This window comes from Gasterosteus aculeatus, chromosome 4 (genome assembly GCF_964276395.1).
Source record: "Gasterosteus aculeatus chromosome 4, fGasAcu3.hap1.1, whole genome shotgun sequence".
Classification (NCBI taxonomy): Eukaryota; Metazoa; Chordata; class Actinopteri; order Perciformes; family Gasterosteidae; genus Gasterosteus; species Gasterosteus aculeatus.
The window spans coordinates 28,054,592-28,069,508 of record NC_135691.1 but is presented as its reverse complement, the minus strand read 5'-3'; the positions used below and the strand labels follow the sequence as shown (position 1 = coordinate 28,069,508).

The window sequence follows — 14,917 nt, the reverse complement described above, 5'->3', positions numbered from 1 at the left end:
TTCTTTTGTTGCTTTTTTCTTTTTTTTCTTTTTCCAAGAGTTAGGACGACCATTCAACCACTCAGCTGCAGTCTGCTGAACTCGAGAGCCTCCCTCTGTACTACTTGGTCGTTATCAAAATGGTGTTTTACTTGCTTGTAACATATACAAGTCAATAAACTAGGTAGTATATTTATAATGCAATGCATTTTACTTGAGATAAATCTAGTAAATTATGACACACATGAGAATAAACAAAATGCAAAAACTAGGCAATTATTTGTAAAAGAAACAATGACATTTATTTTTTTTATTCTTTAGCACTTTACTTAATTAGTCTGCTGTGCCCATTAATCACATATAATACAGTTAATATAAAAATGGCTTTTTAACTTTACACCCAAAGCAACACAACAAAATCTTTTCTTAAAATATGTATGCTAAAAATACTGAGAAAGTATTTCCACTAAAAGTACGGGAAATAGCTTGTGACTCTACAATGATGACTTGACTATGTTTCGCTGTTTCTTCTGTCTCTTCTCTGTTTACCTCGTGTAGTTCTTGTTGTAGGCACTTACCAGGGCATAACAGACCACGTTGTGAGGAGATAACACATCAGTCACGCCAGTTTTAATCAACCTGTTAAATTTGTAATAAGTCCAACACGTTATTATTTCCTAGTCACTGTTGCAATGAGAACTACACAGCATAAACAGCCATTTGGCATATGTCCTCCCTAGATACCCATTTTGTAACTGAATTTCATTAAGCTTAATGCAATGTTGCAATCAAAAGTAGTCTGCCCCTGGCCTTGATTTAAAACTCATTTAAACTGTTTGGATACAGATGATTTGTCATTACATCAACATAATAGAATATATAACAATATTTCCATTACAAATCAAGAATCCATTTTAAATAGAAAAAGGGGGTTTATATTTCATCAAAAGGCGTATACCATAGTCACTGTAATTTGTCTACTCTACTAAACCGCTCTTCCCATAATAGACAGGTGTTATAACTGTATCTCTAACTCGTCTATGGATGTTTGACAAAGCACAGACGGTATTGCTTGGGACCACACAGACAGTTCCACAATTCTGAACACATTTAACAGTCAATTACAAGAGAGTTGACCATCATCATCTTCACTTTCTTTTCTCTGCCTGCATTCCTGTATGCGTGGTATGCGGTAAATGCCACTTTCTGTTGAATTTAGCTTGGTTTGATGTAACGGTTACAAAGCCACCACTTGATCTGGGGTTGAAACTGGGAGAGCATGTAGTCTATTTCAAACTGTTCCGTCCCAGTCCAATAGTAGGATTGCCAGTGTATCTCAGCCGGGGATCAGCAAGGGGTAGGCCTTTGAAACAGTACTATAGATCTCTCCACCCCTGCATGGCCTTGTCCATTCAGTGTAGTTGGTGTGTGGTGCTCTACAAAGCTGCGTTCCTTAAAAGGCATTGTCAGATACATTTATGACCGTGGCTTTCACTTTGACTCCACTTGGCAGTCCCTTACCCGAAACCCACAGCTTTGTAAAGAAATGGGAGTGCATGCCGGTTGCATCCTCTGGTGTCAGGGAAGCTTTGGAGTCGCATTTCCTTATATCCCCATAAAGGTGACGGTTTCTCAGAGACACATAAATAAGCAGGCACGCCACTGAAATCACAGCCAAGAGCACACCAAAGACAGTGATTACTGCTGCGTCCCATTTTTCTGTGTCCTTGGCTGCCAGCTCTAATCCCTTAGTGGTGACATTGACACATTTGGTGTCATGGTTGTAGTTGATGCTGCCGACATCCACACAGACTTTGTACAGAGTGGCGGGGGTGAGATGTGTGAGGTTGTAGACCTGGACGTCGGAGGGAACCCTGGTGGTGAACGCTGTGGTCGGATGGTTGGCATCTGACCCCGTGTACCATTTAATGTTTGGAGCCAAGGTGCCGTGGCCAGCCTTCCACGAGACCACTATGGAATTTGTCTCCACCGACTTGATTAGGATATTCAGAGACCCATTGGCTGGCTGGGGGAAATATCCGTTCACCTCTACTGAAACAGATCTAAGATCAGCTCCGACCAGATTATGGGCAACGCAAGTGTAGAGACCTGCTTCATTTTCTGTTATATCATAGATGTCAAAAGTTCCCTCCGGGTGCATGTAGAACTTGTCGGACACTGTGTTGGGCAGGACTCTGGTACCAGACGGGGTGATCCAGTAGATGTCCGGCTCTGGTTCAGCGAAGGCCCGACAATGGAGTGACACAGAGCTCCCGTTCTGTGCTTTAATGTACCCAGGCATGCTTTCGGGAGAAATGAGTGGCAGACAAATCTCCATCATCTCCCTGAAGTGCACCTGTCGGACGTGCTGACCCTCGTACTCTGGTGGCTCCACACAGTAAAGTGAATCGGGCTCCATGAAGCGAAGGTTAGTCTTGTTCATGTTCATCCAGCGGACTACACAGTCACAGCGGATGGGGTTGCTGTGCATGCTAACCTCTCTGAGATTTGGGAGGGACTCGACAGTAATCCTGTGAAGGGCACTGAGTGCATTTCCATTTAGCATTAGGGTTTCCAGTCGCGGTAGTTTGTAGAAAGCATTAGGATGGATATAAGAGAGTTTAGGATTGTTGGTGGCTTCTATTTTGGTCAGCTCTGGGAGGTTATTGAGGGCAAAGCTGTCAATGGAAACTAGCTCTGGCATGCTATTAATCCCTAGTTCTTTCAAATGGAGCATATCCACAAAGTCTCCTCTCTGTATCCTCGCAATAGGGTTTTTATTTAAATCTAAAAACTTAAGATTTTTTGCATTTTTCAGGGCAGAATGAGGCACCTCAGCGAAAACGTTATCATAGAACGAGATGCTCTCCAAGTTATCAAGACCAGCCAGTGCATCGTCGGGAAGCTGAGACAGGTTCATTCTTGTGAGAACCAGACTGCGTAAGTTAATCAGAGGTTTGAAGTTCATATCATCAATAGAAAGAATAGGATTCTCCCCAATCATTAGGATCTCTAGATTTGGCATGGGCTCAAACCACTTTCTTTTGATGGCCGTCAGCTTGTTGGAATTGAGGTGGAGGCGCACAAGTTTGCTGAGACCCAGAAAAGCCAACGGGGAAATGGAGGAGATGAGGTTGTGATTCATGTAGAGCTCCTGAAGGTTAGCCACCTCAGCAAGACTTTGCTCAGGCAACTCTCGTATCCAATTTTCCTCCATATGAAGGGACAGCAGGTGAGGAAGATTCCCCAGGTGCACATCACTGATCGAGGATAGATTGTTTTGTGATAAATCAATCTCTGTGATGTTAGCCAGGTAATCCAATGGTTGTTCAATCTTGGCAACATTGTTCGTTTGAAGTAATAGCACTTGCGTGCCCACCGGTAATTGTTCCGGCAGGCTAAAGAGTCCCAAGTCATTACAGTCAACCGTCTGAGCCTCCATGTACACCGAACTCGGAGAAAACCAGGGTCTAATCTCGCATACACAAAGCTTTGGGCAATCAGGCCTCTCCTCTGTGGCCAGAACAAAAGAGGCCATGGCCAAGCCGACAAAGAGGCGATCCACAAATGACACGTCCTTCATATTGGACCGTTTCCCTCCAGTAAAAATTGGTCCTTGTAGATTAAGTGGTCTGAGCTGTTAACTTCACAAATAATGAATCATTTGCTGCGGCTGCTGAGGCGGTTGACTCACCAACCCTGCCACCACCAACTGCAGCAGGTCTCCCTGGGGTTTTTTGTCTTGCTGCGTCGACGCCCTTGGATGTAATGACCAATCACTCACTGTTGCCTGCAGGTGTCAGGGTTTGGGGCCAAGGAAGCAGTCAGGCACACCCGAGAGGGTGGAAGGGGGGGCGGAGGGAGGATTGACTGATATTATACCGCAGAGGATTTATGTTAAGCACATTACTAGGTATCCATGAAAAATGTTTTTAAAGATGGATGTCGTCATAGATTGTCATCACTTGCTTCCAGAGTCCACTGTCCTCTCCGTTCCTACCTGTGTTAGACAAACAAGACAGAGAAAAGCGGTGTGTGAAACACATGATGCCGGATGTGGTCAGGCAATATAATAATGGAGGGATTTGGGCATATTAACATTTGTCATTTTTTGCACGTTCCCCTTAAGATATAGCACCGTGGATTTATATCTACTTGACCTTCTAGACTTCATTCTGACGACGCACCAATTTGCCCCACAATGTGGCATTTAATTCTGATGTGAGCAGTGTGGGTCTATTATTTGGGAAATGGAAGGCTTTATTAAGATTCTTAAATGGCAGACATCCTAGGGCTCAAGCATCAGCCTTTGGAGCAAGCGGCTTAAAGACACTGGAATATGTCAGTTACTATGGCAACAAGTAAACGGGAAGCCAATAACACACACTACAGTGAGGCAGTTGAGCTGTACGTGAAAACAACACATTTGTCACAGATGCAGCCTGCACCTGTTTGTTGGAAAATGCAGCACCGACAGCTAAAAAGCTATTAATCTGTTGCATAAGTGAAATCAACAAATCAACACACTAATCACATTCAACGATTTTACATAATACAAATCATGCTTTTCAGATTTTATAGAAACTGAGCAGTTGACTTTTTTATTTTGCTGAGGTTTTTGATGGCTCTAAGTTAGTATGTATTTACACTCAGAATTAAGTAAAAGCGGAAGGCTATATAAGTTTGACTTATTTAGATATACGTTTAGGTGACATACAGGTACATGTAGAACAACTTTATATTAGGGATGCAGATATGTATAAGTTGTATTATTTTGGACAATCAAAATGTGTGAGAATTAAGAATCAGCAACTGTTTTAGTTGCTTGGCATTTTAAATATTTTGAATATTGATTACACTGACCATAAATATTCAGTCATATATGCCTGAATTGTTTGAGAATATAATCACACTCTGTGCTGTGGACAACAAATAGGATAAAAGGGCATCTTCTCGGATGAGTCAGATCTCTTCATCCTGTAGTGCCTCTTTTACCGTCACATCCATGTTCCATCCTCTTCTGTTATGGTAGAAAGTCCACAGTTGAAGTGCACCATCTAGTTTGTTGTATATAACTGCCTCTTACAGAACAGATTGGTTTGATGGTGCTTGTGATATTTCTGGACTATAAGAGCGCGCAGCACATCGTTGTAAAAGTCAAGAGAGGTGGGATTAAATGGAAGGAATCTGGAGAAGAAGTGTGACGACGGAGAGAGAAATGAAGAAAAAAGTGCATCAACCTCACAATCTCCCCTGAGCGGCCACGAAGGAGATATGTATTTGTGTATTGGTTTGAAAAAAAAAATATATATATATATATAATGGTGTGGTTTTGGAGGGGCAGGAGAGGAGGGGGGTCAGACAAGGAGCTTGTGGAATGAGAGCGAGGGAGGGAGAGAGATGGAGAGAGAGGGGGCGGAATTATTTTTCCAAAGCACCTTGTACTGTAATAAGCTACACCACCCAGAGCATTCTGATAAACAAGGTTCAGTTTCTCTCCCTCAGCACCGGTCCGTCCTTCTGGTCAGTGCCGTTGATTCGTGCACAGGAAACAACAGGCCATAATCTGTAATCTGCAATCACAATTACCAGCAGTGTAATGTGGCCAGGCTAACTATTATTGTGTATAGCATTATTGTGCAATCACTGCGGGTGGCTCGGGTAGGCTGTTACTGTTTTAGCGATGATGTGAATTTTGTCTTTTGGGATGTTTGAAAGCAATGACTTCTGTTTATGAGCAATACTTTCTGTTATAGGCTTTGCAGCGCCTGGATACAAAGTCCTTGAATGTAAAGTGCTGGTGTGGAATAGGGACCAGTGCTGCGCTATTTTTATCAGGTTTCAGTCAGCCTTAAAAGGGATGTTAGGAGGACAGCATGCTTATGAGAGGTAAAAATTGACAGTAGTTATAGTTAGAATATAGTATAGTTATAATTGTTGTTTTTAGTTTAATGTGAATGTGTGTTGTTTGGCGTATACATTGTATGGAATTCGGAAGGCTTTACCGAAAGATTTGCAAGATGGTGTGGCCAGCAAATCCAACATATTCCGCTGCAAATAAGGAGCATTGAGGATTCCTTTAATGATCATTCCACACATGGTTCATTTAAATCAAGATTCTAGGATTTCATTGTGTTGATAATTGATTAACGGTTTAGTATATATAAGTGTCTTGACATTTTTCTAGTGCTGAAAGTCAATGACCAGTGAACATCCGCAGAGCTCGGTGTAGCTAATCAAAAGGTGCCGTAACACACCGACAAAACTGAAAAGCCTCCGTTGAGAATCCTTGTCCGGCTGGAAAATGCGGCTTGTTAAGGGCGCAGCAACTGCATTTCATTACACGTTCTCATGAAGTTGGAGTCTGGTGCCAAACTGCATCACCTTAAGTGAACTATCCCAATCATGCACAGGCAGTTGAACAGGTAAATTGGTATTGTACGGCTGCATTATGTGAAGCCCAGTGAGAAGGGCAGTCTATATTCTTCAGGCTATGCACCGTGACTGCTGTGGCTAGGGAGTCCACACACTTGTACTAACCTATTAGTAACAGGTCCAGTCAAGCTACCCAGCCACCCCACACACACATAAACTGCTACAATGTCGGGCTAATTTCCAACAATCCGCTGCTCAGTTGCCGGTAATTGCGGTGGAGAGGGGAGGCTGAAGGGAGAGAAGAGATCTGGAGGACAAAATGACTTGCCAGAGATAGAACTTGTCGTTGTAGCAGTAGTGGTGTATTAACCTCTGGTGACCCTGAGAATGCTTTCGTTGCAGAAAACGTTAACCTTTTCAACACCACGAAGCAAAAGTATAGCCTGTCAAAGAAAACAAAGTGCTATGGTGTATTTTATTGGCAATATCTTGCATTTAGCTCCACAAAGAGTAATTTGATTAATATGGTTGGGGCAAATAGAATTAAAGGATGGATGTTTTTAATATGTGCCTGGAAAAGGCTTTGTAGAGAGATGCACATCAAACAGATGGTACCCTAACCTAGAGGGCTTGAAATGGGATCTTGTGTAACTTACTGTCTCTCTGCACTTACACATAGGCCTAAGCTTTGCCATTTGTTTCGGGTGGCCAATAGAGGCCTTTTTATAGGTCAGGCTAAGGTGTTCGCTCATAGAGTTAACACTAGTTCTGAGGTGTCAGAAGAAAGGAGTTGGGGGACAATCACTCAAGCCCTGGTCTCAAAAGCTCCTCCATTACTGTAGCAGGCTGACAGTCGAGCCTATGGGCTTTTTACTTTCACCAGTGTTAATCCTGACTGTGAACATCTCAGCAAACAAGCTCCTGGTATCCGGCTCGCTTCAGGGCTGCCTTAACTGTGAGAAATGCATCTAAATGAAAAATGAGGTTGAACCTGCACTGACTGATGTTTTGGTGAATGCAGCATCGTTTTAAAATGTGTCACCTTTTAGCATACAGTTTTCTATTTCCAGATGCAGCAGATAATCAGAAACATTACTATTTAGATGAAGTCAAGTTTGTGGCCACCTAGCTCGTGTTTGGTCTCTTGATATAAATATTCAGCACTTTGGCTGCTAAATGCCCGACTGGAGACAAAACTGAAATTAACATATGAGAGTTTCAAAAAATGGGTTCACTCGTCACTACAAGAGACACTTCAACTTGATCCATTGCTATTATCAAAGTTATTGAATATAGCTAATCATTTCCTTTTATTTATTTATTTTTTTTTTGGGGGGGGGGGGGGGATTATATGCCCCTGACAAATTTACACTGTGGTTGGCATTCATTGGTTGGTATGCATTTTTTTAAATAAAATTTTTGGAAGTGTTCCATCACCATTATTATCTAAGTTATTGACATATTCCAACTGAGGAACTGTTGAGAAATGGCTTCAATGCATCGCCATTATAAACCGGTATGTCGTTCCCACTCGTCAGTCCCATATTCTGTTAATTAGTATCTAATATCTAAAAAAGCCGGAACCCGTCCTCATTAAAATGCTGCACATTTAGGTGTGGTTATTGTTGTTGTAAAAATGCTTTGTTCAGTTACAAACATTTTGTTCAGTAATATTAATTATTCTCAGGCACATACTTTAACTTATGTCTCCCGAAGCTGCACTATTTGGAAACTGTTTACTCACATCTGGAGATGGCGCCAGACTAATCACGCTGTACCTGATCTAACAGAGCTGCATTTATGAGGTTCAGCTGCTGTCAAGGTGAAAAGCTTTCCCATTCAGATCTTGGCAACACCTCACACTTACTTTCCCACTGGGCCACCTCCATTATACTAACATTGTGGTGGTTCTGGACAGCAGTGGCACATATACAGTTTGATTAGAAACCAGTGAGATACGACCACTTTAAATTAATGAGTGTACACAGTAGGGGCAGAAAGCAATGGTCCTGGTGGGCTCTGTGGTGCTAATTCAGGCGAGCCTGACTCAGGTCTGTCGTGCCGCCAAACGGCCCGAGCAGAACTGTTTGTTTTATGCTGTTTATTGAAATGAGTTATAAATCCTCCTCCTCGCTCCGCAGGGCTTGGATGAGGTTTGGCGGAGCGAGGAAGTAAAGGGGATTGCTTTATTGCTGGTCGGGTGCTCATGAATGCCCTGTGTGGCGACAGGTTCACCTACAGTAAATGTAAAAATGAAATCGTTTATAATACAATACATAAGTTCTGCGAGGGTTTTGGCATGCATGAAAGAGAACATTTGTGAGATCTGAGCTGTGGAACAAGTGTAGATGTAGGTGGGGAGCATAATGGCCCTCGGGGAGATGATTATGAGGCCTGCACGGTTTAAGCTGTAACAAGGTAGTATTGCATCTGCTGAGAGGTAGACTTTACACTCACTGTGGTAAAACTGGGCGGAAGACATAAAGGTCAGATGTAAGTGGAAAGTAGGGCGCTCTCGAATTGCCTCGTCTTTCAGGAGAATGGCTTGTGTATTGTAGAACTCGCTCACTGGAAGTTTTGATCCACTGTTAATAAGCCTTGCACGGCTTTGTTCTTCGGGCCCACCCACCTCTTCGGTTCTTTCTTATTCATCTCTTTTTCTCATAATGCAACCCCCACATCTCTTTCTTTCTTTAAACTGTGCCCTTTTCAAACTGCACTCTTCACACCCTTATAGTGAGCATTTCTCCTTATGTTCCCTACTTGCATCATGATCCACCAAAGCCATGGATCATTTAGAAAGCAGGCGTTTTATTTAGTCTCCTTGTGCATTCAGCTACCTGTCTTTCTTCCCGGGCATCCTACTGTCTTGCTGCTCTTTCACTGTTGGCCTAATTGTCTTCTCAATACTTGTGCCAAATCTAGTCTATCTGCATCTAGTCTGACTGTTTGTCTCCGTGGCTGCTATTTCCTAATTACAAATGTCCCTGTCTGAGTATGAGTTTCTTGTATAGTCCACCGGATGTGGTCTGGTCCACTGTGTCCCTGTCTAGACACATGAGCGGTGATCCTCATTCACGGCGTATGTGCAATTCTCCTCTCTACTAATGCCTGCTATTTTTTACTGCCAGAGCCATTTACACCTCCAGCTTGGTGACTTGCAAACGTAAGCACTTCCAATCCATTTTCATTTAGAGATTAAATTAAATGAATATCCAAAAATTTCATCATGTGATAGCAGGTGTAATGCCATTCATCACTGCTCATGACACGCTATTTCCGTTTCAATGTCTTTCTAATGCTGGCAGCCGCTTTGCGAAGATGCAACACTACGTGTCTTACCTTTTTGTTCCGAAGAAAACTCATTTTCAACAACAAAGGATTAAGCATTTCTTTAGGATTTGCTAATATGGAGAAAACTATTTTAAAATCATTCAGTTATCTAAAAATAACTCTTCCAACGCTTATGGGGGCAAAGAATCCGTAGAATCTGTATTTCTCTTTCTCCCAGGGTTAATAGTCTTCTACGGTGTGTAAAACAAGAGTAAGTGAAAAGAATACACTTTAAAACAAGACACTACCACAGATCCTCCAGTGGACACTGGAATCCACAGTGGGCATGTCGCACAGCCGTCACGCAACTTTCGATAAGACGCCCCGGGCGAGTCCCCTTAGTGAGCTACAGCTTTACTGTTCCTCCCTCTGCCCTTCACCTCATTGATTTACTATTATGCTTTCTCCAAGGTAAGGAAGAGTCTATTAAAGGGAACCTTCCATGCAATGTGTATGCATAATGAAAGCTTCCCGTATGGGCTTCCGTTGTGCACTTTTGTTTGGGAGCGGATGGAAACGGTTTCCCTTACATCTGCACTTGTATGGCAATGAATCAGTGGCAAGTCAACTGTTAATGCAAAATCAATGTTCCAAATTAACCACGGGACCCTGATCTCTGGAATTCCAGCCTTTTTCTTGACAAGACATGCCCTTGGGATAAGAGAGGGAGAACACACAGGCTGCACAATTGAACATTATAGAATTATACTTGGACACACACACACATCAGACCGGAACAGTTCGAATACATAGAAAGATACAAGCATTTGCAGACACAAGCACACGTAACTTTGCTCATGGAGAACGTAAAAAAAAAAACTCCACACCCCCCAGGCTCAGGCTCGTTCGTATAATGCATGCGTAACACAGCACACAGTGAAAGAGCACAAATAGGTCTCCTTGTCTAATTCGGATAGTGCTGCATCTTTTAATGTTAAGGAAAGGTATCCAGCTTAAGGCGGCCGCTGATAAGGTCAAAGGCGTAGCAAACACATTCCAACACTCATTTCTCCCCTAACATAATTGCACTCACTCTTGACAAAAATCTGCATAATGTTCCATGTATAGCTGCTAGCCAAAATGAAAGAATGAGGCGTGAAAAGGAAAGGATGGGGAGGGGACTGCAGCCAGCGGCATATCCCTCAAAGTCAGAGCCAAATTGAATCTGCAGGTGCAAATATGGCATGTGTGTTGCCTCTAAGATGCGCAGCTATCTATATTTATATGAATAAAATATGGCTGGTCAGGCCACAAGCCTGTAGGGAATAAGTTCCTACGGCAGACAAAATCAATCATTATATGCCACTGAAATGCATTCATCGCTGGCTTGGATCTCTTTAGTATGATTTCATGGGGTTTGATACGGGCATTGTCTGTTTCCACTCTCTGCTGCTCCTCCTCAGCTAAAGCAGATCCAACATATGGTACTTTCAAACCCTGGCTTTGTGTCCATTCTCAAAGTCTTCGTGCTATGAAGACTGATTTGCACATTGCTGTATTTATATGTTTGTGTATGTACAAAGGTCATTTTTGTATGTCCATGCGTGCAGAATCTATGCTTAAGTGGCTGCCGCTTCGTCAATGCATGAACACTTGGATTTGTCTCTTGATACAGCCTCTACAAAGCTTTTCATTAGTGCACTGAGAGCCTATACGTATCAATCTGAATGCAGAACAGATGGGCGGCACAGCAGTAGCCCTTTTTTGTGCTCCTTCTTCTCCGCCCATGTTTGAAATTGCAACATGTCTAACTCTGATATGAATCTGCAGAATGGAAGATTAATTAGTAATGAATAACTTTTGAATGTTTTTTGTTGTTGTGAGAGTCGGCATCTTCAGTCTTGATCTGTGTCGATTCTTACCTGACGCCTCACTATTATTAGGGTTTTTTTTCTTTTCCTTTTTGTAAAAGCAGCTTGGTTCTGTCGCCACATTGTGCATACGGAGGTGTATGCTAGCTTAATACTTAAAATGCTAATGTAAAAGCTAATGTCATCGGGTACAAAAGAGCTGTCCCATCCCATTCTGACCTTTTGATATGGACCGAACAGCAAAATGTCAGGCATGCTGCCATCAAACCATGTTTTCATCTGCAGCTTTTTTTTAATTTTAATGCATCCACCAGATCCATAAAAATCAAAATTAAACGCACAGCCCAATTGCCCCTCTTGTTCCCTTTGCCCTCTGTCGGTGCGTATTCTTTTTTTCAATGGATGCCTGTGTTTGTTTGGGAACGGGATGCTATCAGAGAGCCTATGTGCTCGGCTGCACAGGCTGATCCCCTGCAGCAGTCTTCTGAATATGTTTACATGCATTTCACTCGAGAGCCTCGATAGATCCCGAGGCCTCTTGTTACCGACATTATGGAAAAAGATCGTTAAGAGTCATTTGATTTCTGATGGCACAATATCGCTGTCTTCCTGAACTCTCCGTTGACTCTGAACCGGCTGTATCTTTTGATACCCTTACCTTCCTGCTCTCGCTTCACAGGAACCTGCTGCCCCCTGTTTTGTATGAAGCACCCACAGTGTGCTGCCTATAATGCTCTCCGAGTCTCCACAAGGCCACTGCAGGCTCACACACACACACACACACACACAAACACAAACACTGTTTCACACGCGGATCAATAGGCAATTCGCAAAGCCACTCACTTTAAGTGTATGACTTAGTGTGGCCATGTAATATTGATTTGTTTTGAACAAATGTGCCCAAATTAACAAAGCCACCCATTACTGCTTTGGTTGAGTGTTTTTTATCACAGGGGGGAGGAACGTGGCAACGTGGCTACAACGCTATGATAGAAGCCTTAATAATGAACCCCTCACGCCGTTTCAAGCTGTTTTTTGCATGTAATAAAATGAAATCACCCCCATTTGGTGTCAGCGGGGGAAGAAAACTACATGAACATTTGTGCCGGAGGATCACTTGTGAAACTCCGACTATTCAAATATTAGAGAAGCGACGTGCGGCCTTGGCTCAGCAGGTGGTCACATAATTCGGAGCGAGAACAAAACATAGTGTGTGGGCTGAGGTTTTTCTCAGCGTGGCGCAGCATCCGATGTGGGAGCCCGGTCGCTCATCTGGCATTTGACTGGGGGTTTTCATACTGAGAAGTTGCTTCGGGTGAGTCATTCGCACTGTGGAGGGCAAAATCTATTGTATCCATCAGCGGGAACAAGCACACACCGACGCATGCACGCAGTCAGATCCCCCCCTCCCCAGTCTCTGAATCACATTGGTCATTATCAGGCAGTATCTTTTCATCTGCCTTTGAAATATTCATGAGTAATACATCTGGCTGAATGACCTACAATTTGGACATTGGGGAGGGCGCGATGGACGAGGTGGAAGGGAGCGCGGGCGTGTGTGTGTGTGTGTGTGTGCGCGCGCGTGTGTGTGTTGGGGGGGGCAGGCAGGCAGAGAAGCGCTCCAATGCAGTTGCGGGAATAGTGAATACCTTCCCCCTTGTTCCGTCGCTCTCCGGTGGGGTCCTCGGATGTGTGCGATGCTCGGACGCACACGAGCGGGTGAAGCGACGGTGGTCAAAGCGCTCGCGCCGTGACGCCTTTTCTGTCAATTACCCAAAAGCTCCGGGTGCGACGAGATGGCGGCGTAATAAGCAACGAGTCGTTTTTGCGTGCACCGTCGGAGTGTGTGTGTGTGATCGTGTTCAAAAAGGAGCCCGAGTGTACGTGTAACGTACTTTTGTGGCAAAAAAAAGGTTTAACCGAGAGGGAAGGAGAAAGTGAGGGAGGGGAGGTGAGGGGAGGGGAGGGGGGGGGGGGGGTTGCCACCATTCTGTGGATTTCTTCGAGAAGTGTCTGGTGTGCGCTCACTAAGCAGGACCCGGGGACATGAAACTGCCAGTCCATCACTCTCACACAGACACCCCCACACACACAGGCGCTTGCGGCGACGCGCACACACGCACCGAAGCCGCACACACAGCAAAGAGTCCGCCTCGAATGTAATGAATTAGTCTTTCTAGCCCAATAGAGAGTCCATCATAAATCCGCTCTGGTTAAGGCGCATCCAGCGGAGTTGCGCAAAAGCGCGTCTCCACGTCGAGTGACCGTTCGAAGCCAGTAATCTGCGTTATTATGCTGGAATATTTTCCCCAAAAAATGCTGCAACAACAAATGCGATTTTGTATTTGATTGTGAAATGAACGCGTCCGCGTAAAACACAGCCGAATTCATGCGTTTTTCGCTAACTTGGAACACGCGTTGCGCAGATGCAACCAGCAAATGAAAGAAATACCTTGTTGTAGCAATCCGAGTTAACTTACCCGATTTATCCATAATAGCAGCGCGAAGCAGTACGTGTTGTCTATATTCCCACCGAGCCCCGGCGCGCCACATAAAGCCAGCCAACAATGCGCGGTCTTCTTATTTCTTACGAGAGACGATCGTGGTGAGGTGTCACTTCTGCGCTTCTTCCACGGCGAAAACACGCGGCGTCTGCGTGAGCGCGCACACGAAAGACGGCGAAAGTCCAGCAGCAGGTTGGCGAGGCTGGAGTGCGTGGGGAGAGATTCCCGTGTTCCGTGTGCCCTTCCCTTCCCTTCCCTAACCCGTCGAAGCAGCTGCTAGCGGCGCATCTCTCCCCTCGATCAAGTGTCAGGCGGACCACATAGATGCGCCGCCGTCTCCACAGCAGTCATTAATATCAGAACAAACCCCGACTCTCCAGAGGACGGCCAATAGCGTCAGAGAAGCGGGCGATGTTGCTCGCAGCATCCCTGCTCTGGTTGGCTGAGGGGAGCCGTCAGTCATATCCCAGAAGCCCGTTCTCTTCCATGTCTTCTTCTGCTGGAGGTGAAGCACGCTGCAAAAAATGTCCGTTCTAACAAGTGACTAATTCAGTTCGTGAGTTGCAGAGTGCTGGAAATAAATGATTAAACGTTGTTAAATGGTTGCGTTTTTAATTGGCTAATGGAAATATGTACAGCACAGTTCATCTTACACATGCACAGTGTCAGTATCTGGTATTATTTCTGACCTCACAAATGTTTAACTGGAGGCCTTCAAAAGATATGCAATATATTTGATAATGATCATGTCCTACATTTTTGCTCACCATCCACAGTGGCTAGTGTTTGTTTTTTTAAGTTACTAGCCACTCAGCAATTTCTATAGCCACAATTTTGTTGTTGGGAAATTACTTTTAATTTGGTTAAAGTTGACCATAGTTTGCTACAATTTACTTGAATAACTAGATTTACAAT

General features: G+C 44.0%; 1 protein-coding gene across 1 annotated transcript; it reads right to left on the bottom strand.

Annotated features, from left to right (window-relative positions):
- Nucleotides 1–251: 251 nt before the first annotated feature.
- lrrn3b (leucine rich repeat neuronal 3b) lies at nucleotides 252–14,380 on the bottom strand. Its single transcript, XM_040174022.2, has 2 exons — nucleotides 13,979–14,380; nucleotides 252–3,979 (listed from the first exon to the last, which is right to left on the bottom strand). Exon 2 carries the CDS (start codon nucleotides 3,560–3,562, stop codon nucleotides 1,433–1,435), a length of 2,130 nt encoding a protein of 709 aa, XP_040029956.2. The 5' UTR covers nucleotides 3,563–3,979; nucleotides 13,979–14,380; the 3' UTR covers nucleotides 252–1,432.
- Between the last annotated feature and the right edge of the window lie 537 nt (nucleotides 14,381–14,917).